Source organism: Etheostoma spectabile, unplaced genomic scaffold (genome assembly GCF_008692095.1).
Source record: "Etheostoma spectabile isolate EspeVRDwgs_2016 unplaced genomic scaffold, UIUC_Espe_1.0 scaffold00008328, whole genome shotgun sequence".
NCBI classification, from domain to species: Eukaryota; Metazoa; Chordata; class Actinopteri; order Perciformes; family Percidae; genus Etheostoma; species Etheostoma spectabile.
In genome coordinates, this window is record NW_022603584.1 from 7,378 (window position 1) to 31,818 (window position 24,441).

The following is a 24,441-nucleotide window of genomic DNA, read 5'->3' on the forward strand; positions in this document are numbered from 1 at the left end:
TGTGCCGTTAAACCTGTCGTTTGTGCAGCTTTTGTTTTCGAGATATTAAAAGTTATAATTTTGGCCGATGACGTCATCCGCCCCCATTTTGCTCCAAACCAGAAATTTTTTGCTTTACCGCTGTTATGTCGCCACCACCAACTGGTGTGTAAGATGGACCACAATGTCACCCAAGGATTATATCATACAAATGACTAGATTTGATTTTACTTTATTTGGCGCTTTCAGAGTTTAAGATTCAGCTGAATGTGACTGGGTATAATTAGGGGATAATTATACCCAATTACTCGAAATGAGACACATTTTTTCTTGTTCTAAGTCTTTATTGAAGTTCAAAACAAAAGATACGCATTGTACAACAGCTGAAAATCTGAAGAACTAAAAGAACCAGCCCACTTCGGTTTGTTTTGGAACATGATAGGGTGACGGTGACGTCATCGGCCAAAATTATAACTTTTAATATCTCGAAGACGAAAGCTGCACAAACGAAAATTTTAACGGCACAAAGCTGCACACACGGAGCACTAACCATTCAGACTACTTGCTGAATTTTTTTGACGTGGGTGGGGTGTCAGCTTCACGCAGCTCGTCGAGCTGTCATGTTAGCGTGCGCACGCGCTGCTCGCGCCCGTTACCTTTGTTCTTCCACATCAAAGACTTCTAGCTACTTTCATGGCAACATAGAAGCTAACGTATCATCACACGGATGTTACAAAGAGTTATTACGGTATTATAGCGAAAGTTACAAGGTGTTGAAATGAAGAAACAACTAAAGGAACATTAAGTGGTTTTGTTTACGTTATTGCTGAGTGGCTAAGTAGCTACTCAGTAGTAGTTTATGATATATAATATATATATCGTGTTTTTGTTCAAAGGACTCTAAGTTCCATATCTTAATTTGTATTTTCATACATTTTATTTAGTAGATTTTTAACCCTCGTGTTGACCTATAGGGTCAAATTTGACCCGTTTCTAATTTAATAAATAAATAATTTTACACATATATAGATCAGACATATGGGAGGTCGAATATGTCGAACATGGCGACAAAATATTTGGGGAAAAAATCGTAAAAAAAAAATATAGAAAAAAAAGTGACAAACTACGACAAAAACTACTGGAAATAAGCGTCAAAAACTTTGGAAAAACTGGCTGAAATATGGAAAAAAAAGACAAAAAAACCCAAAAATAAATAACTTAAAATGCCCAAAAAATATCTTAAAATTTTTTTTCCTGTATTTTAGGTGGAGCCCGAGCGATGTTATTGGCCAAAATTAGGCCTTACCCGATATATCAGTATCGGCATTTATAAAGGATGATTTTAATGTTTTAATATTATTTATGATATATATATATATATCGTGTTTTTGTTCAAAGGACTCTAAGTTTCATATCTTAATTTGTATTTTCATACATTTTATTTAGTAGATTTTTAACCCTCGTGTTGACCTATAGGGTCAAATTTGACCCGTTTCTAATTTAACAAATAAATAATTTTACACATATATAGATAAAGCGTGAGGAAAATTAGACAACAAAAAAGCGACAAACTACGAGAAACACTGGAAGTAGGCGTCAAGAACTTTACGAGAAAAAAAACAGGCTCAAATGTCAGGAGAAAAGTGACACACATTGCGGGTTAAAAAATTATAAAAACGTCGGAAATAAAAATAAAAAGTACTTTTTTTGGAAAAGCAACAAAACACTGAGACAGGGACAAGAAAAGTGTCTGTTCTGTTGGGACGATACAACGAATTATCACCGTGTTATTTCAGTGGGAACTCATCAATAACTACAAATAACTGATGTTAGTTTGTTAGTCAGTTTGATAAATAAACACATCAATACATATTTTATATATTTATCATTATGAGGTCTTACAGGTAGAAATGAATTGGGAGAGCCAGAGTAGCTGAAAAAAACGACCTATGTGGGCGTCCAGAGGCTGAGTAGGCCTCTTTAAGGAGCCCTATGTGTGCACATGTATGTGTGTATGTAGGTGTGTATTTTTAGGATTCTGGGCGGACCGGACCCCCCTCCACGAGGCCGCGTCCCACGGCCGGGCCCTGCAGCTGCAGCAGCTGATGGAAGGGGGGGGGGGGCGTCGGTCAACGTGGTGACGGTGGACGACGTCACGCCGCTCCACGACGCCTGCATCCAGGCTCGTCCCGGCTGTGCCCGGCTGCTGCTGGAGGCCGGAGCCCAGGATGGACCACCACCCCCCCTATGGGTTATCTCAGGAGTTATCTCAGGACACTTTACAGATTGAATAGGTGGTCTTGCATTGTTCCTGGTTTCACACACGCTCGGTGGGTTTAGAACTTCACAATGTCCGGAGAAACATCAACTAGCAACTTTTCTGGGGGAAACCCTGCAGTCCTCAAAGTCTCCAGGTCTGGGGGGGGTCATAGTGTAGTAGTAGACCTGTCCCAGATGACCTGAGAGGTTTGGGGGGGTCATAGTGTAGTAGTAGACCTGTCCCAGATGACCTGAGAGGTCTGGGGGGGTCATAGTGTAGTTGTAGACCTGTCCCAGAGACCTGAGAGGTCTGGGGGGGTCAAAGTGTAGAAGTAGACCTGTCCCAGATGACCTGAGAGGTCTGGGGGGGTCATAGTGTAGTAGTAGACCTGTCCCAGATGACCTGAGAGGCCTGGGGGGGGGGGGTCATAGGTAGTAGTAGACCTGTCCCAGATGACCTGAGAGGTCTGGGGGGGTCATAGTGTAGTTGTAGACCTGTCCCAGACTTAGGGAGACCTGTAAAGACCCCGTTACAGTAGTCAAGTCTACTGAAGATGAAAGCATGGACCAGTTTTTCCAAGTCCTGTTGACACATAAGTCCTTTAACCCTTGATATATTCTTAAGGTGATAGTAGGCTGACTTTGTAATTGTCTTAATGTGGCTGTTAAAGTTCAGGTCTGAGTCCATGACTACACCAAGATTTCTGGCTTTGTCTGTTGTTTTTAACATTGTTGTTTGAAGCTGAGCGCAGACTTTTAATCGTTCCTCTTTGGCTCCAAAAACAACTACCTCAGTTTTTCGATGCAGTTAGTCAGTTTTTGTACTGGACTATAGTCCCCTGGCGATAAGGTTATGTAAATTTGTGTGTCGTCCGCATAACTATGGTAACTTATTGTTGTTCTCCATAATCTGGGCCAGTGGAAGCATGTAGATGTTAAACAGAAGAGGCCCCAGAATGGAGCCTTGGGGAACTCCGCATGTCATATTTGTATGCTCAGGTGTATAATTACCTATTGACACAATAGAAGTCAGGCTACTCCATGACGTATCCATGGTGGCTCCAGGTGGACGTCCGGACCGTCCATGGGAGCACCCCCCTGTGTCACGCCTGTGGTTCTGGCAGCCTGGACTGTGTCAGGCTGCTTCTGGAGTACGGGGCCAATGTGAACCCGTCCCTCACAGCCCTCACCGCCTCGCCCCTCCACGAGGCCTGCATACAAGGTACCTGGTCCTCAGGTCTCTGCAGGGTGAATCCAGACAGCTAGCTAGACTATCTGTCCAATCTGAGCACTATGGTTACCTGGTCCTCAGATCTCTGCAGGGTAAATCCAGACAGCTAGCTAGACTATCTGTCCAATCTGAGGACTATGGTTACCTGGTCCTCAGGTCTCTGCAGGGTAAATCCAGACAGCTAGCTAGACTATCTGTCCAATCTGAGGACTATGGTTACCTGGTCCTCAGGTCTCTGCAGGGTAAATCCAGACAGCCAGCTAGACTATCTGTCCAATCTGAGGACTATGGTTACCTGGTCCTCAGGTCTCTGCAGGGTAAATCCAGACTGCCAGCTAGACTATCTGTCCAATCTGAGGACTATGGTTACCTGGTCCTCAGATCTCTGCAGGGTAAATCCAGACAGCTAGCTAGACTATCTGTCCAATCTGAGGACTATGGTGACCTGGTCCTCAGGTCTCTGCAGGGTAAATCCAGACAGCTAACTAGACTCTCCTGACCCCCTCAGACCTCTTCCCTGTGTGTAAAGCGTCCCCCTTTCCTCTCAGGTAACGTTGCCGTAGTGAGGCTGATGATAGCCAGCGGCGCCAGGCTGGAGGCCTACCACGTCCACTTCGGTCCCCCGCTCCACGTCGCTTGTGCCAAGGGACACGTGGACTGTGTCCAGGAGCTGCTCCATGCAGGTCAGCGGGCCGGCTGCAGGTCCCAAAGGGGGGTAACGGATAATCCCAGATGTCTGGGTTATTATGGGATAACGTGTCGGACACTGACGTCCTGTCTCTTATCCCTCGTGATGTCTTTGTCACTTTTTTCCCGATGTTTTTTTCACTTTTTCCGATGTTTTTGGCGTTTTTTTTCCCGATGTTTTTTTCACTTTTTCCCGATGTTTTTGGCGTTTTTTTCCCGATGTTTTTTTCACTTTTTCCGATGTTTTTGGCGTTTTTTTCCCGATGTTTTTTTCACTTTTTCCCGATGTTTTTGTCTCTTTTTTTCATGTTTTTTTTCACTTTTTCCGATGTTTTTGGCGTTTGTTTTTCATCACTTTTTCCGATGTTTTCGTCATTTCTTTTCCGACGTTTTTGGCGCTTTTTTCATGTTTTTTTTTCACTTTTTCCGATGTTTTTGGCGGGGTTTTTTCGATGTTTTTGGCGGATTTTTTTCATGTTTTTTTCACTTTTTCCGATGTTTTTGGCATTTTTTTCAAGTTTTTTTTTCAATTTCTTTCCCGATGTTTTTTTCACTTTTTTTCCATGTTTGGGGATTTTTTTCCATGTTTTGTCACTTTTCACAAGGGTTAAGAATAACAAAATAACGACCATATCCAACCAAACAGGTGTATCTCTCTGTCTGCAGGTGCCAGGGTGAACTCGGCGAGGTTCCACGAGGTGGCGCTGCACCACGCCGCCGGGTGGGGACGGTGGACCTGATCGAGCTGTTGGTGGATTTCGGGGCCGATGTGAACGCCAGAGACACCCTGGAACGGAAGCCCGTGGACTACGCCACCCCCGCGTCCCCCGCCCACACCTGCCTCACGTTTCACGAAGGTGAGTTCACGTGAGCCAGACCCGCGGGGGGTCAGCAAGTGTCCACAGAGCATTCCTGCCATGGCGCCATTTTGATGCTAACAAGCCATCACCTGCAGTTAGCATCCCATTGACCGCCATTCATTTTGGCCTCACTTTGACGCAAATAACTCCTGTTAACTAGCATGTTAGTTAGCAGTAATTAGCCTGTGCCTATGTTAATGTTAACTAGCATGTTAGTTAGCAGTAATTAGCCTGTGCCTATGTTGATGTTAACTAGCATGTTAGTTAGCAGTAATTAGACTGTGCCTATGTTGATGTTAACTAGCATGTTAGTTAGCAGTAATTAGCTGTGCCTATGTTGATGTTAACTAGCATGTTAGTTAGCAGTAATTAGCCTGTGCCTATGTTGATGTTAACTAGCATGTTAGTTAGCAGTAATTAGACTGTGCCTATGTTGATGTTAACTAGCATGTTAGTTAGCAGTAATTAGCCTGTGCCTATGTTGATGTTAACTAGCATGTTAGTTAGCAGTAATTAGCCTGTGCCTATGTTAATGTTAACTAGCATGTTAGTTAGCAGTAATTAGCTGTGCCTATGATAATGTTAACTAGCATGTTAGTTAGCAGTAATTAGCCTGTGCCTATGATAATGTTAACTAGCATGTAGTTAGCAGTAATTAGCCTGTGCCTATGTTAATGTTAACTAGCATGTTAGTTAGCAGGAATTAGCCTGTGTCTATGTTGATGTTAACTTGCATGTTAGTTAGCAGTAATTAGCCTGTGCCTATGTTGATGTTAACTAGCATGTTAGTTAGCAGTAATTAGACTGTGCCTATGTTGATGTTAACTAGCATGTTAGTTAGCAGTAATTAGCCTGTGCCTATGTTGATGTTAACTAGCATGTTAGTTAGCAGTAATTAGCCTGTGCCTATGTTGATGTAACTAGCATGTTAGTTAGCAGTAATTAGACTGTGCCTATGTTGATGTTAACTAGCATGTTAGTTAGCAGTAATTAGCCTGTGCCTATGTGATGTTAACTAGCATGTAGTTAGCAGTAATTAGCCTGTGCCTATGTTAATGTTAACTAGCATGTTAGTTAGCAGTAATTAGCCTGTGCCTATGATAATGTTAACTAGCATGTTAGTTAGCAGTAATTAGCCTGTGCCTATGTTAATGTTAACTAGCATGTTTGTTACCAGTAATTAGCCTGTGCCTATGTTGATCTAACTAGCATGTTAGTTAGCAGTAATTAGCCTGTGCCTATGTTAATGTTAACTAGCATGTTAGTTAGCAGTAATTAGCTTGTGCCTATGTTAATGTTAACTAGCATGTTAGTTAGCAGTAATTAGCCTGTGCCTATGTTAATGTTAACTAGCATGTTAGTTAGCAGTAATTAGCCTGTGCCTATGATATGTTAACTAGCATGTAGTTAGCAGTAATTAGCCTGTGCCTATGTTAATGTTAACTAGCATGTTAGTTAGCAGTAATTAGCCTGTGTCTATGTTGATGTTAACCAGCATGTTAGTTAGCAGTAATTAGCCTGTGCCTATGTTGATGTTAACTAGCATGTTGGTTAGCAGTAATTAGCCTGTGCCTATGTTAATGTTGACTAGCATGTTAGTTAGCAGTAATTAGCCTGTGCCTATGATAATGTTAACTAGCATGTTAGTTAGCAGTAATTAGCCTGTGCCTATGTTAATGTTAACTAGCATGTTAGTTAGCAGTAATTAGCCTGTGCCTATGTTAATGTAACTAGCATGTTAGTTAGCAGTAATTAGCCTGTGTCTATGTTGATGTTAACTAGCATGTTAGTTAGCAGTAATTAGCCTGTGCCTATGTTGATGTTAACTAGCATGTTGGTTAGCAGTAATTAGCCTGTGCCTATGTTAATGTTGACTAGCATGTTAGTTAGCAGTAATTAGCCTGTGCCTATGTTGATGTTAACTAGCATGTCAGTTAGCAGTAATTAGCCTGTGCCTATGTTGATATTAACTAGCATGTTACTTAGCAGTAATTAGCCTGTGCCTATGTTAATGTTAACTAGCATGTTACTTAGCAGTAAATAGCCTGTGTCTATGTTGTTGTTGACTAGCATGTTAGTTAGCAGTAATTAGCCTGTGTCTATATTAAAGTAAACTAGCATGTTTGTTACCAGTAATTAGCCTGTGCCTATGTTGATGTTAACTAGCATGTTAGTTAGCAGTAATTAGCCTGTGCCTATGTTAATGTTAACTAGCATGTTAGTTAGCAGTAATTAGCTTGTGCCTATGTTAATGTTAACTAGCATGTTAGTTACCAGTAATTAGCCTGTGCCTATGTTATGTTAACTAGCATGTTAGTTAGCAGTAATTAGCCTGTGCCTATGATAATGTTAACTAGCATGTTAGTTAGCAGTAATTAGCCTGTGCCTATGTTAATGTTAACTAGCATGTTAGTTAGCAGTAATTAGCCTGTGCCTATGTTGATGTTAACTAGCATGTTAGTTAGCAGTAATTAGACTGTGCCTATGTTGATGTTAACTAGCATGTTAGTTAGCAGTAATTAGCCTGTGCCTATGTTGATGTTAACTAGCATGTTAGTTAGCAGTAATTAGCCTGTGCCTATGTTGATGTTAACTAGCATGTTAGTTAGCAGTAATTAGACTGTGCCTATGTTGATGTTAACTAGCATGTTAGTTAGCAGTAATTAGCCTGTGCCTATGTTGATGTTAACTAGCATGTTAGTTAGCAGTAATTAGCCTGTGCCTATGTTAATGTTAACTAGCATGTTAGTTAGCAGTAATTAGCCTGTGCCTATGATAATGTTAACTAGCATGTTAGTTAGCAGTAATTAGCCTGTGCCTATGATAATGTAACTAGCATGTTAGTTAGCAGTAATTAGCCTGTGCCTATGTTAATGTTAACTAGCATGTTAGTTAGCAGTAATTAGCCTGTGTCTATGTTGATGTTAACTTGCATGTTAGTTAGCAGTAATTAGCCTGTGCCTATGTTGATGTTAACTAGCATGTTAGTTAGCAGTAATTAGACTGTGCCTATGTTGATGTTAACTAGCATGTTAGTTAGCAGTAATTAGCCTGTGCCTATGTTGATGTTAACTAGCATGTTAGTTAGCAGTAATTAGCCTGTGCCTATGTTGATGTTAACTAGCATGTTAGTTAGCAGTAATTAGCCTGTGCCTATGTTGATGTTAACTAGCATGTTAGTTAGCAGTAATTAGCCTGTGCCTATGTTGATGTTAACTAGCATGTTAGTTAGCAGTAATTAGCCTGTGCCTATGTTAATGTTAACTAGCATGTTAGTTAGCAGTAATTAGCCTGTGCCTATGTTAATGTTAACTAGCATGTTAGTTAGCAGTAATTAGCCTGTGCCTATGTTAATGTTAACTAGCATGTTTGTTAGCAGTAATTAGCCTGTGCCTATGTTAATGTTAACTAGCATGTTAGTTAGCAGTAATTAGCCTGTGCCTATGTTAATGTTAACTAGCATGTTAGTTAGCAGTAATTAGCTTGTGCCTATGTTAATGTTAACTAGCATGTTAGTTAGCAGTAATTAGCCTGTGCCTATGTTAATGTTAACTAGCATGTTAGTTAGCAGTAATTAGCCTGTGCCTATGTTAATGTTAACTAGCATGTTAGTTAGCAGTAATTAGCCTGTGCCTATGTTATGTTAACTAGCATGTTAGTTAGCAGTAATTAGCCTGTGTCTATGTTGATGTTAACCAGCATGTTAGTTAGCAGTAATTAGCCTGTGCCTATGTTGATGTTAACTAGCATGTTGGTTAGCAGTAATTAGCCTGTGCCTATGTTAATGTTGACTAGCATGTTAGTTAGCAGTAATTAGCCTGTGCCTATGATAATGTTAACTAGCATGTTAGTTAGCAGTAATTAGCCTGTGCCTATGTTAATGTTAACTAGCATGTTAGTTAGCAGTAATTAGCCTGTGCCTATGTTAATGTTAACTAGCATGTTAGTTAGCAGTAATTAGCCTGTGTCTATGTTGATGTTAACTAGCATGTTAGTTAGCAGTAATTAGCCTGTGCCTATGTTGATGTTAACTAGCATGTTGGTTAGCAGTAATTAGCCTGTGCCTATGTTAATGTTGACTAGCATGTTAGTTAGCAGTAATTAGCCTGTGCCTATGTTGATGTTAACTAGCATGTCAGTTAGCAGTAATTAGCCTGTGCCTATGTTGATATTAACTAGCATGTTACTTAGCAGTAATTAGCCTGTGCCTATGTTAATGTTAACTAGCATGTTACTTAGCAGTAAATAGCCTGTGTCTATGTTGTTGTTGACTAGCATGTTAGTTAGCAGTAATTAGCCTGTGTCTATATTAAAGTAAACTAGCATGTTTGTTACCAGTAATTAGCCTGTGCCTATGTTGATGTTAACTAGCATGTTAGTTAGCAGTAATTAGCCTGTGCCTATGTTAATGTTAACTAGCATGTTAGTTAGCAGTAATTAGCTTGTGCCTATGTTAATGTTAACTAGCATGTTAGTTACCAGTAATTAGCCTGTGCCTATGTTAATGTTAACTAGCATGTTAGTTAGCAGTAATTAGCCTGTGCCTATGATAATGTTAACTAGCATGTTAGTTAGCAGTAATTAGCCTGTGCCTATGTTAATGTTAACTAGCATGTTAGTTAGCAGTAATTAGCCTGTGTCTATATTAAAGTAAACTAGCATGTTAGTTAGCAGTAATTAGCCTGTGCCTATGTTGATGTTAACTAGCATGTTAGTTAGCAGTAATTAGCCTGTGTCTATATTAAAGTAAACTAGCATGTTAGTTAGCAGTAATTAGCCTGTGTCTATATTAAAGTAAACTAGCATGTTAGTTAGCAGTATTAGCCTGTGTCTATGCTAATGTTAACTAGCATGTTAGTTACCAGTAATTAGCCTGTGTCTATGTTAATGTTAACTAGCATGTTAGTTACCAGTAATTAGCCTGTGTCTATGTTAATGTTAACTAGCATGTTAGTTAGCAGTAATTAGCCTGTGCCTATGTTGATGTTGACTAGCATGTTAGTTAGCAGTAATTAGCCTGTGCCTATGTTGATGTTAACTAGCATGTTAGTTACCAGTAATTAGCCTGTGTCTATGTTAATGTTGTCCTTGTCTCGTCTCTCCAGGAAATACTCTGAGCCTGCAGCAGCTCTGTCGAATCGCCGTGAGGCTGCGGCTCGGCACCAAAGCCCCGGAGGTCATAGGTCAGCTGGACACGCCCCGCCGCATCCACAGCTACCTCCGGTACCGTGATCCTCCTGCAGGACTACACCGGGACACATGATCAGACCCATCAGGGTCACGACGAGACCGGGTCTAATTAAAAAGAACCACTGTGGACAACATCTGCTCAATGCAAATATATATCGGACTCAGGATTGGATAGGGCGTCGTCATTAATGTCATTCATTTAGGTTGTTGAATAGTAATAAAGTGTTTATTAATGAGCGATTACATGAATCAGGAAATTAAAGGGACATTTCACCATTGGAGGAGATGACTATATCTGGAAATTGGGTCACTTATATGGAAGAAATGTGAAATTTATTGTAAAATTGGTGCCTTCTTGGCTGAAAAACGCCAGAAAATGTCTTGTTGGCTCATGTGGATCAAAGACACCAAATCCCAGAATGCACTTGGTTGGCTGCTCAGAGCCCACTCCCATACCCTATACCCCTACCCCATACACACAGACAGTGAGGCGTTCAACTCTAGTGGGTTTTATTGTCATTTTCAATCACATCACAAGTCTCTGGCTCTTGGACCCCTGGTCTTATTCACAAAGGGGAGTTTATGACCCTCAATTCAGGACCTGCAGAGCAAAAGACCAGTGGGGCCACAAAGAGGGACTGGAACCAGATCCAGGATGTGTCTCTCTAACATCAACAATTCCGCTTCTGACACATGCACATGGTTCAGGGGGGAGGACTAGGGTCGGTTCAGGGGGGGACTGGAGTTGGTTCACGGGGGGGGACTGGGGGGGGGTGGTTCAGGGGGTGGACTGGGGTCGGTTCAGGGGAGGACTGGGGTCGGTTCAGGGGGGGTACTGGGGTCGGTTCGGGGGGGACTGGGGTCAGTTCAGGGGGGGACTGGGGTCGGTTCAGGGGGTGGAGGGGTCGGTTCAGGGGGTGGACTGGGTCGGTTCAGGGGGGTGGACTGGGGTCGGTTCAGGGAGGACGGGGTCGTTCAGGGGGGGGGACTGGGGTCGGTTCAGGGAGTGGACTGGGGTCGGTTCAGGGGGTGGACGGGGTCGGTTCAGGGGGGAGGACTAGGATCGGTTCTGGGGGGAGGACTAGGGTCGGTTCAGGGAGGGACTGGGGTCGGTTCAGGGGGTGGACTGCGGTGGTTCAGGGGGGAGGACTAGGGTCGGTTCAGAGGGACTGGGGTCGGTTCAGGGAGGGACTGGGGTCGGTTCAGGGGGGGACGGGACTGGGGTGGGGTCGGTTCAGGGGGGTACTAGGGTCGGTTCAGGGAGGGACTGGGGTCGGTTCAGGGGAGGACTGGGGTCGGTTCAGGGGGGGACTGGGGTCGGTCAGGGAGTGGACTGGGGTCGGTTCAGGGGGTGGACTGGGGTCGGTTCAGGGGGGAGGACTAGGATCGGTTCTGGGGGGAGGACTAGGGTCGGTTCAGGGAGGGACTGGGGTCGGTTCAGGGAGGGACTGGGGTCGGTTCAGGGGGGAGGACTGGGGTCGGTTCAGGGGGGGAGGACTAGGGTCGGTTCAGGGAGGGTCTGGGGTCGGTTCAGGGAAGGACTGGGGTCGGTTCAGGGGGGAGGACTAGGGTCGGTTCAGGGGGGACTGGAGTCGGTTCAGGAGGGACTGGGTCAGTTCAGGGGGGGACGGGACTGGGTCGGTTCAGGGGGGTATAGGGTCGGTTCAGGGAGGGACTGGGGTCGGTTCAGGGGGGAGGACTAGGGTCGGTTCAGAGGAACTGGGGTGGTGTGGACTGGGGTCGGTTCAGGGGGGAGGACTGGGGTCGGTTCAGGGGGGACTGGGGTCAGTTCAGGGGAGGACTGGGGTCGGTTCAGGGGGTGACTAGGGTTGACCAGGACTGACTGGGCCTTCTTCAGGGACCTGGTCTGTAGACAGAGTTTAAGTCAGTCAGAAGGTTTTGGGAGATCTTGCCTACACACCTTAACTACATCTCACAGCCTGTTGTCCACTCGCCATCCTAAAAATCGAGCGCCTGTTAGCTTAGCTTCAAAATGGCCGACGCTGAAGAGTCCAAAACCTGCAGAACTACCTGGTTTGTAGTCCACAGCCGCTGGGGGGGGGGGGGGGGGGAACAAATCCCAGACACACAACACTGAGATCTCTCGTCTCAGGGGGGACGTGAGTGAGGGAAAGACGGTCATTTGAAAAGACTACTGGGTCTCTATTGATACCTAGCTTAATGCTAATTGGTGGAGTATCCCTTTAAGGTTCATAGCCAATCAGATTCAAACGATCTCTTTTGAATATGCAGCAAATATAGGAATAGTTTTCAAAAAATATATGTTTGTACAAAATGTTGCCACAATAAAGACATTATTATCCCAAACTTGTTCTTGTTCCCAGTTGTATTTTCATATGTGAGAACTGGAATATTTGGACCTTTATAGTTGATTTAGTATTAAAAAGCATCCTAAAAGGTCCTAATTTATCTAAAAGTGATTAAAAGAAGACGTTCTATGGGTTAAATGTGTGAGTTTCAGAAAGTACAAAAAAAATGAACGTAAGTTAAATCTTAAAAGTAAGAAGTCTGACCAAAAGAAACGTCTTTAGCCTTGCGTGGAAGCTTTTTACGCGTAAAAACAACATGTCCCAGCATGCTCTGTGTGGTCCAGCTATGTCACGTGACTCGTGTAGACACTAGACGAACAGCCGCGTCTCTGCGGCTGCTTAAGCGTCGTAAATTGGGATTTTTTTATATAAAGACAGGATGGAGATTGAAAATGCTCGTCCGTATTTCTTTGGAGACATCGGTGAGTGTGACGTAAAGACGATAAACGGGGAAACGGGCGCTTTTTGGGGTCCCCCTGACCCAGTTTGACGTCGGTACGTAGCTAGCTGTAATGCTAACGTGCTAGCAACCACTAAAGGAGGGGCGAGTGTGCGTCGGAGGCACGGGTTCGAATCCGCCGGTGGCTCTTTGCTGCGTGTCATCTTTTCTCTTCCCTTTCCTAAACTGTATAACACTATTAAATAAAAATAAAAATAAAAACTCTTAAAGTTATCTTTTAAAAAAAACAACAACATTGTGTATTTGCGCCCACTTAAAATTCAAGGTGAATGTCTAAGGTTGTTGACATGTGTTGATTATTGCAATGCAAATGTGAAATTACAGTTGTCAATGTGCAGTATTTCACGAGACATTTACTAGAAATAATGTGAAAGCGGAGACAATGATGATGATACACTGTACCACTGCAAACACACGTAATTTATAGAGCTATATTAATAAACTCTGCTACATGAGGTGTACGTTAAACGAGGACAGTTATAGCAACGCTACAATACAAAGCAGACCGACATCACATTTAGGATGTTAGTTATTCACCATAACACAAGAACGACAACGGGTGAAAATGTCAAATATAATAGTAGTCTCTTTTTTTTGTCACTGGACACGTACAATAGATTTGGATGCAGTTATTTCAGTGGAAAACATCTGCAAAAGGTGGATAGATAAATATAGAAGAGCCTCTAAAAGTCACTATAAAAATATATATTTAAAAAAGACACTAAAATGTAGACTTAAGCACACGTTTAGAGCTGGGCGACAGACAGGTGGAGAAAGTAGGAAGACATGCAGGAGATCGCCACAGGCGGGATTCGAACCCTCGACCTCTGAGTCGAGGCATAAATCTTTTAATATATGTGTGCCAACCAGGCTACATGATATGGATTTTCTTTTGTAAGCATATTTTTGGGCTTTTACACCTTTTAATTTGATAGGACAGCTAGGTGGAGAAAGTAGGAAGACATGCAGGAGATCGCCACAGGCGGGATTCGAACCCTCGACCTCTGAGTCGAGGCATAAATCTTTTAATACATGTGTGCCAACCAGGCTACATGATATGGATTTAATTTTTTAAGATTATTTTTGGGCTTTTACGCCTTTTAATTTGATAGGACAGCTAGGTGGAGAAAGGGGGGAAGACATGCAGGAGATCGCCACAGGCGGGATTCGAACCCTCGACCTCTGCATTGAGGCACAAACCTCATTATAAGAGAGCTTGCTCTACCACGGAGCCAACCCAGATACTTGATATGGATATTTATATTATGGTCTGGGCTTTTTTGAGGCAGTGGGAACTGTAAAGCTCATCCAGGGAGGGGAGAGTAGAACTCTACCACTACTCTCTAAACCAGGGGTTCCCAAACCTTTTCAGCTCAAGACCCAAAAGAGAGATTTTGAGATATCAGCCAGCTGATCTAGTCTAGGTTCGGTTTTTGAAAGTGCCCCATGCTGAGGCCATGCTGAGGCCATTTTGAGGCCATGCTGAGGCCATGCTGAGGCCATGCTGAGGTCATGCTGAGGCCATTTTAAGGTCATGCTGAGGCCATTTTAAGGCCATGCTGAGGCCATTTTAAGGCTATGCTGAGGCCATGTTGAGGCCATGCTGAGGCCATTTTGAGGCCATGCTGAGGCCATTTTAAGGTCATGCTGAGGTCATTCTGAGGCCATTTTAAGGTCATGCTGAGGCCATTTTGAGGCCATGTTGAGGCCATGCTGAGGCCATTTTGAGGCCATGCTGAGGCCATTTTAAGGCCATTTTAAGGTCATGCTGAGGTCATGCTGAGGCCATTTTGAGGCCATGTTGAGGCCATGCTGAGGCCATTTTAAGGCCATGCTGAGGCCATGCTGAGCATTTAGTCTGTTCTCTGCCAATTGGCGACCCAATAAAACGGGTCCGCAACGCTATTTTGGGTCCCGGCCCTAAGTTCGGGAAACATTGCCCTGAAACACAGGTGACAACGCTGCCTTAACCCCGCCGGCTGGTGCTGGCGAGAGAACCGAGGTGCACCAGGCGGCGTCCCTCGGCCAGACGTCCCAGCTGCAGCGTCTCATCCGAAGCGGGGGCGGTCACGTGGTGGCGGTGGACTCCATCACGCCGCTGCACGAGGCCTGCGTCCGGGGACAGGCCCAGTGTGTCCGGCTGCTGCTGGACGCCGGAGCCCAGGTGAGACGAGATCTGGGGACATGGGGGACTTAAAAAAAGAAGAAATGGCTATAATGTACATGCATGTGTGTCCATAATGCGTCTCAGGTGGACGCGAGGAACGTGGACGGCAGCACCCCGCTGTGTGACGCCTGCTCAGCCGGGAGTCTGGAGTGTGTCCGTCTTCTGCTGGACCACGGGGCCAAGACCAACCCCGCCCGCCCTCAACGCCCGCACCGCTCCCCCCTCCACGAGGCCTGCATGGGGGGTGGGTCCCTGTGTGAAGCTCTTTATTTCATCAGTCTCTAATAGGACACCATTAAACATGGAAGTGGGGTTTTTGTCATAATTCATGTTAAAAATCCACAATGGAAACAACGTCTCATATCTAGAATAATGTCTTCATGTTGCCCTCATGTTGTCTTCATGATATCTTCATGTTGTCCTCATGCTGTCTTCATGATATCTTCATGTTGTCCTCATGCTGTCTTCATATATCTTCATGTTGTCCTCATGCTGTCTTCATGATATCTTCATGTTGTCCTCATGCTGTCTTCATGATATCTTCATGTTGTCCTCATGCTGTCTTCATGCTTTCCTCGTGTTGCCCTCGTGTTGTCCTCATGTTGTCCTCATGTTGCCTTCCTGTTGTCCCCATGTTGCCCTCATGTTGTCTTCATGTTGTCCTCATGTTGCCCTCATGTTGTCCTCATGTTGTCCTCATGTTGCCTTCCTGTTGTCCCCATGTTGTCCTCATGTTGTCCTCATGTTGTCCTCATGTTGTCTTCATGTTGTCTTCATGTTGCCTTCCTGTTGTCCCCATGTTGTCCCCATGTTGTCCTCATGTTGCCCTCATGTTGTCCCATGTTGTCCTCATGTTGTCCTCATGTTGTTCTCATGTTGTCCTCATGTTGTCCTCATGTTGTCCCCATGTTGTCCCCATGTTGTCCTCATGTTGCCCTCATGCTGTCCTCATGCTGTTCTCATGTTGTCCTCATGTTGTCCTCATGTTGTCTTCATGTTGCCCTCATGTTGTCTTCATGTTGCCCTCATGTTGTCCTCATGTTGTCCTCATGTTGTCCTCATGCTGTCTTCATGATATCTTCATGTTGTCCTCATGCTGTCTTCATGCTTTCCTCGTGTTGCCCTCGTGTTGTCCTCATGTTGTCCTCATGTTGCCTTCCTGTTGTCCCCATGTTGCCCTCATGTTGTCTTCATGTTGTCCTCATGTTGCCCTCATGTTGTCCTCATGTTGTCCTCATGTTGCCTTCCTGTTGTCCCCATGTTGTCCTCATGTTGTCCTCATGTTGTCCTCATGTTGTCTTCATGTTGTCTTCATGTTGCCTTCCTGTTGTCCCCATGTTGTCCCCATGTTGTCCTCATGTTGCCCTCATGTTGTCCCCATGTTGTCCTCATGTTGTCCTCATGTTGTCCTCATGATGTTCTCATGTTGTCCTCATGTTGTCCTCATGTTGTCCCCATGTTGTCCCCATGTTGTCCTCATGTTGCCCTCATGTTGTCCTCATGTTGTTCTCATGTTGTCCTCATGTTGTCCTCATGTTGTCTTCATGTTGCCCTCATGTTGTCTTCATGTTGCCCTCATGTTGTCCTCATGTTGTCCTCATGTTGTCCCCATGTTGTCCCCATGTTGTCCTCATGTTGTCCTCATGTTGTCCTCATGTTGTCTTCATGTTGTCTTCATGTTGTCCCCATGTTGTCCCCATGTTGTCCTCATGTTGCCCCCATGTTTCCCCATGTCATCCTCATGTTGTCCCCATGTTGTCCCCATGTTGTCTTCATGTTGTCTTCATGTTGCCTTCCTGTTGTCCCCATGTTGTCCTCATGTTGTCCTCATGTTGTCCTCATGTTGTCTTCATGTTGTCTTCATGTTGCCTTCCTGTTGTCCCCATGTTGTCCTCATGTTGTCCTCATGTTGTCCCCATGTTGTCCTCATGTTGTCCTCATGTTGTCCTATATCAATGTTCTTTTTAATTCCCCAAAATAACATATGATTCCAACGCTCTTTGCCAAGTACAAATCTCTACTTTCATTAATTTTGGGTCTTATTCTATTTTATAGCATTGTAAAACAAAGTGAAGTGTTGTTGAAATAGTGTTGAGTAAAAGTTGACATATTCCAGTCTGTGATTATCATCAACATCCATTCCTTTAATTTGAGTCTAAATTATTAGCCCTCTTATTTTTTAATATGTAGTCTCTGTCCATGTTTCAGGGAACTCTGAGTGTGTGAAGCTGCTGATCGCCACGGGTGCTCGCCTGGAGGCGTACGACCTTTACTACGGGACCCCGCTACACGTAGCGTGTGCTAACCAACACACACACTGTGTTAAGGAGCTGCTCAATGCAGGTGAGCGCTATGGGGGGGGGGGGGGGTATGTTGCATGGCTTCAAAGTTGCTTCTTGCTTCTCAGATTTCTGTGGGATTAATTAGGGAGAGAGCGATTATCGGCCCTGGAGGATCATCAGTGTTTTATTTGCCTGTTAATTGATAAAGTTGTGAATTAAAATCCAATTTTAATTGTGTCCTATAGAGACGGACGCATTCCCTGAACATAGATGTTATCAGCTGCGGGTAATTGAGATAAAGACAATATTTGGTAATGGATTATGAAGTAAAACTGTATTTCAGACTTGTTTTTAAAACCCCAAGTAAGGTCCCGAAGGGGAAGACAACACAAGGGTTGAATAAGTGCTTAAAGGTCCAATGTGTAGGAACTTCTCCCATCAAGCGTTGAGATCGCCAGCAACTCTAAAATCCCAGGAACGTCTGGAACACCACCACGAGATCGCCAGCAACTCTAAAATCCCAGGAACATCTGGAACACCGCCATGAGATCGCCAGCAACTCTAAAATCCCAGGAACATCACCATGAGATCTTATCAACTCTAAAATCCCAGGAACATCTGGAACACCGCCACGAGATCGCCAGCAACTCTAAAATCCCAGGAACATCACCATGAGATCTTATCAACTCTAAAATCCCAGGAACATCTGGAACATCACCATGAGATCGCCATCAACTCTAAAATCCCAGGAACATCTGGAACACCACCATGAGATCGCCATCAACTCTAAAATCCCAGGAACGTCTGGAACACCGCCATGAGATCGCCATCAACTCTAAAATCCCAGGAACATCTGGAACACCGCCATGAGATCGCCATCAACTCTAAAATCCCAGGAACGTCTGGAACACTACCATGAGATCGCCATCAACTCTAAAATCCCAGGAACATCTGGAACACCGCCATGAGATCGCCATCAACTCTAAAATCCCAGGAACATCTGGAACATCACCATGAGATCGCCATCAACTCTAAAATCCCAGGAACGTCTGGAACACCACCATGAGATCGCCATCAACTCTAAAATCCCAGGAACGTCTGGAACACCGCCATGAGATCGCCATCAACTCTTAAATCCCAGGAACATCTGGAACACCGCCATGAGATCGCCATCAACTCTAAAATCCCAGGAACGTCTGGAACACTACCATGAGATCGCCATCAACTCTAAAATCCCAGGAACATCTGGAACACCACCATGAGATCGCCATCAACTCTAAAATCCCAGGAACGTCTGGAACACCACCATGAGATCGCCATCAACTCTAAAATCCCAGGAACATCTGGAACACCACCATGAGATCGCCATCAACTCTAAAATCCCAGGAACATCTAAAATCCCAGGAACATAAGGAACACCACCACGAGATCGCCATCAACTCCAAAATCCCAGGAACATCTAAATCCCAGGAACATCTGGAACACCACCACGAGATCGCCATCAACTCCAAAATCCCAGGAACATCTAAAATCCCAGGAACGTCTGGAACACCACCATGAGATCGCCATCAACTCTAAAATCCCAGGAACGTCTGGAACATCACCACGAGATTGCCATCAACTCTAAAATCCCAGGAACATCTTGAACCCGCCATGAGATCGCCATCAACGCCTAAAATCCCAGGAACGTCTGGAACACCACCACGAGATCGCCATCAACTCTAAATCCCAGGAACGTCTGGAACACCACCATGAGATCGCCATCAACTCTAAAATCCCAGGAACATCTGGAACACCGCCATGAGATCGCCATCAACGCTAAAATCCCAGGAACGTCTGGAACACCACCACGAGATCGCCATCAACTCTAAAATCCAGGAACGTCTGGAACACCCATGAGATCGCCATCAACTCTAAAATCCCAGGAACATCTGGACACACCGCCATGAGATCGCCATCAACTCTAAATCCCAGGAACATCTGGAACACCGCCATGAGATCGCCATCAACTCTAAAATCCCAGGAACGTCTGGAACACCACCACGAGATCGCCATCAACTCTAAAATCCCAGGAACGTCTGGAACACCACCATGAGATCGCCATCAACTCTAAAATCCCAGGAACATCTGGAACACCACCATGAGATCGCCATCAACTCTAAAATCCAGGAACATCTAAAATCCAGGAACATAAGGAACACCACCACGAGATCGCCATCAACTCCAAAATCCCAGGAACATCTAAAATCCCAAGAACATCTGGAACACCACCACGAGATCGCCATCAACTCCAAAATCCCAGGAACATCTAAAATCCCAGGAACGTCTGGAACACCACCACGAGATCGCCATCAACTCTAAAATCCCAGGAACGCCTGGAACACCACCACGAGATCGCCATCAACTCTAAAATCCCAGGAACGTCTGGAACACCACCACGAGATCGCCATCACTCTAAAATCCCAGGAACATCTGGAACACCACCATGAGATCGCCATCAACTCTAAAATCCCAGGAACATCTAAAATCCCAGGAACATAAGGAACACCACCACGAGATCGCCATCAACTCCAAAATCCCAGGAACATCTAAAATCCCAAGAACATCTGGAACACCACCACGAGATCGCCATCAACTCCAAAATCCCAGGAACATCTAAAATCCCAGGAACGTCTGGAACACCACCACGAGATCGCCATCAACTCTAAAATCCCAGGAACGCCTGGAACACCACCACGAGATCGCCATCAACTCTAAAATCCCAGGAACGTCTGGAACACCACCACGAGATCGCCATCAACTCTAAAATCCCAGGAACATCTGGAACACCGCCATGAGATCGCCATGTAAATGTAAATGTGCTGTATTTCTATATCTTTTCCAGTCTTAACAACTGCTCAAAGCGCTTTTACATCTACAGGAAACATTCACCATTCACACACATTCATACACTGTGGCCGGGGCTGCCGTACAAGGTGCCACCTGCTCAGCAAATAAACATTCATACACATTCACACTCCGATGCGCAGCACCGGGGGCAACTCGGGGTTCAGTGTCTTGCCCAAGGACACTTCGACAATGACTGCAGGGGCGGGGATCGAACCACCAACCCTCCGATTGGCAGGCAACCGCTCTACCACTGAGCCACAGCCGCCATCAACTCTAAAATCCCAGGAACATCTGAAATACACCACCATGAGATCGCCATCAACTCCAAAATCCCAGGAACATCTAAAATCCCAGGAACATCTGGAACATCACCCTGAGATTGCCATCAACTCTAAAATCCCAGGAACATCTAAAATCCCAGGAACATCTGGAACGTCACCATGAGATCGCCATCAACTCCAAAATCCCAGGAACATCTGGAAGATGCCCAGATTGACCTTTTTTAAAGAGCTGCCATTAACGCCCTTTTCCCTTCCAGGTGCTAAGGTGAACGCCGCCCGGCTACACGAGACGCCGCTGCACCACGCTGCTAAGAACACCCAGGTGGAGATGGTGAAGATGCTGGTGGAGTTCGGGGCCAACGTCCACGCCCGAGACCAGCACAACAGGAGACCCGTGGACTACGCCGCGCCCGGGTCGCCCTCGGCCACCTGCCTCCACTTTTACGAGAGTAGGTCACTCACGGAAAAGGCAACAACCGTACCGTGGAGATTTTTTTTTATCGTTTCTTCACAACTTTATGGGAAAAAATACATCCAAACATAGGACATTTCAGACACTTGGTCAAATCATGCTCCAGAGAAACAATAATAGCATTTAAAATAAATAAAGAAGTAGTGTTTATAGCCATTTTCTTTAGAGGGGATGATTGAGCAATATAAAACTACAATGCCACAAAACTAATATACAGTGTAATTAAAAGTCCACCTTACAAAATGACAGTTTTTTGAGTGTTTATACGTCTGACGGACTTAATTAAGTCCTTGGGTTTTCATAACGAAGCGGTGAAATTGGGCGTAGCACTTGAATTCAACGTGGAAATTCTGATTTTGAAAATGAAAACCTAAAAACTCTTACATTCACACTGATATCATGATGGGTTTTACACAACATTTAATGCGTCATTTGAGTTGTAAAGATGTAGCTTTGCAGGTTATATAATGTAAAGTGTCGGTGTACTTTTTTAATCCTCATGTTGTCCCCATGTTGTCCCCATGTTGTCCTCCTGTTGTCCCTCATGTTGTCCCCATGTTGTCTTCATGTTGCCCTCATGTTGTCTTCATGTTGCCCTCATGTTGCCCTCATGTTGTCTTCATGTTGCCCTCATGTTGTCTTCATGTTGCCCTCATGTTGTCTTCATGTTGCCCTCATGTTGCCCTCATGTTGCCCTCATGTTGTCTTCATGTTGCCCTCATGTTGTCTTCATGTTGTCCTCATGTTGTCCTCATGTTGCCCTCATGTTGTCTTCATGTTGTCTTCATGTTGTCTTCATGCTGTCTTCATGCTGTCCTCATGTTGTCCTCACGTTTCCCTCATGTTGTCTTCATGTTGTCTTCATGTTGCCCTCATGTTGCCCTCATGTTGTCTTCATGCTGTCTTCATGTTGCCCTCATGCTGTCTTCATGTTGCCCTCATGTTGCCCTCATGTTGTCTTCATGTTGTCTTCATGTTGTCTTCATGCTGTCTTCATGCTGTCCTCATGTTGTCCTCATGTTGCCCTCATGTTGTCTTCATGTTGTCTTCATGTTGCCCTCATGTTGCCCTCATGTTGCCCTCATGTTGTCTTCATGCTGTCTTCATGTTGCCCTCATGCTGTCTTCATGTTGTCCTCATGTTGTCTTCATGTTGTCTTCATGTTGTCTTCATGTTGCCCTCATGTTGCCCTCATGTTGTCCTCATGTTGTCCTCATGTTGCCCTCATGTTGCCCTCATGTTGTCCTCATGTTGTCTTCATGTTGTCTTCATGTTGTCCTCATGTTGTCCTCATGTTGCCCTCATGTTGTCTTCATGTTGTCTTCATGTTGTCTTCATGTTGTCTTCATGTTGTCCTCATGTTGTCCTCATGTTGCCCTCATGTTGCCCTCATGTTGTCTTCATGTTGCCCTCATGTTGCCCTCATGTTGCCCTCATGTTGTCTTCATGTTGTCCTCATGTTGCCCTCATGTTGTCTTCATGTTGTCCTCATGTTGTCTTCATGTTGCCCTCATGTTGCCCTCATGTTGCCCTCATGTTGCCCTCATGTCGTCCTCATGTCGTCCTCATGTCGCCCTCATGTTGTCTTCATGTTGTCTTCATGCTGTCTTCATGCTGTCTCATGTTGTCCTCATGTTGTCCTCATGTTGTCCCCATGTTGTCCTCATGCTGTCCTCTGTCGTCCTCATGTTGCCCTCATGTTGCCCTCATGTTGCCCTCATGTTGTCCTCATGTTGTCTTCATGTTGTCCTCATGTTGCCCTCATGTTGTCTTCATGTTGTCCTCATGTTGCCCTCACGTTGTCCTCATGTTGCCCTCATGTTGCCCTCATGTTGCCCTCATGTTGTCTTCATGTTGTCCTCATGTTGTCCTCATGTTGCCCTCATGTTGTCTTCATGTTGTCCTCATGTCGCCCTCACGTTGTCCTCATGTAAAGATGTAGCTTTGCAGGTTATATATATTGTGTAAAATGTCGACGTGTACTTCTTTAATCTTATTGGTCCAGTGTAGATCTCATAGTGTGTAGTTGGTGTAACGTCAACGTCTCACCAGCAGGTGGCAGGCAAGGATTGCATGTCAAGTCCAGGAAATGTCTCAGACTGATGACACCCGTTGTTTACCATGGTGCTCATATATATATATATATATATACACACACACACACACACACACACACACACACACACACACACACCAATCGCCAATTAACTTATGCTGGAGATTGTACAAGCAAGAAGCAACCCTCAGATAGATTTCGTAATGCACCTTGTTAATGTTTACATTAAGACTTTAAAGTACTCTTTCCTGAACCGTACCAACACTATATATTAACATATTTGACATTTTAAAAGATTGATTTCAGTATTTTATGAATCCACCATCATCCAGATCACTCGGACAAAGATCGGTTTCGTTCGGTTGTCCAGTTGACAAGTTTTAGCTCATTGATGTATCCATATTCCACACCTATTACCCATTAAAAGGAGGAAGAATTATGACTAAATAAGTCATAAAATGAACCATATCCAGGCAGTTAAGGTTGGTTTCAAAGAGTGCTAAAAGGTTGTATTTAACAGGGAAAGACATTGTCGATGTTAATGTCCCGCCCTGTTAATTAAAGGGATTTTCTTACTTTTTTCACGTTTGTTTTTCATAATTCGTCTTCCTTTCCTTATACTATATTCTCTTCCATGAGCTAACTCCTTGTTGTTGTTGTCGTCCTGTCCATAGCCACCCCCATGACCCTGCAGCAGCTCAGCAGGCTGGCGGTGAGGAGGACGCTGGGCACCAGAGCTCTGGGGGTCATGGGTCAACTCCACGTACCCAAGCTCCTCATCCGCTACCTGTGCTACCAGTAACCCCGAGGACCACCGATGGGGGGACTCTCAAAGAGCTGCAAACCACAGCAAAGGTGCCACGGCTTTAGTAGACATCAGTGTTTAGTCAGAAGCACAAGGTTTCTCTTCAAAGCTACACTTTGACCCCAAGACTTGGCTAGCTCAAAGTCCCAGGGGGGGTGAGAGAGACGAGGATCCCAGCTCCCAAGTCCTGGATTTGCCCAAAATGTCATTCTCTATTGACTTGTCGTCCGGTTCTGGATCTGGATCGTGGATCTTTTGAGATGCAAACATACCGACACATGCATAGGAAATGATAATCCTAAAATAGAAGCTCCAAATGGTCTCCTTAACAGCAGCTTCTTGTGGAAAAAGCCGCTCTCAGCACTGGAAACCATCCCAGTCTCTATTTCGGGTTGATAAACAAGAGGATTTTAAAAGGTCTTTGCAGCATATACAGTACAAGTCTTAACAGCATTTAATGTCTAAATGAATAGAAGCGTAACTTACACTACAA

The 24,441-nt window shown here is 44.6% G+C and overlaps 1 protein-coding gene across 1 annotated transcript; it reads left to right on the forward strand.

Moving 5' to 3' along the window:
* The first annotated feature begins 1,970 nt into the window (after window positions 1-1,970).
* On the forward strand, window positions 1,971-24,441 carry LOC116678843 (serine/threonine-protein phosphatase 6 regulatory ankyrin repeat subunit A-like). Its single transcript, XM_032508568.1, is given in 12 exon segments — window positions 1,971-2,090; window positions 2,093-2,206; window positions 3,304-3,460; window positions 4,018-4,152; window positions 4,823-4,870; window positions 4,873-5,013; window positions 10,122-10,277; window positions 14,949-15,160; window positions 15,248-15,407; window positions 17,372-17,506; window positions 20,873-21,064; window positions 23,818-24,441. Coding segments are annotated over 12 exon segments (1,683 nt in total). The 5' UTR covers window positions 1,971-1,985; the 3' UTR covers window positions 23,946-24,441.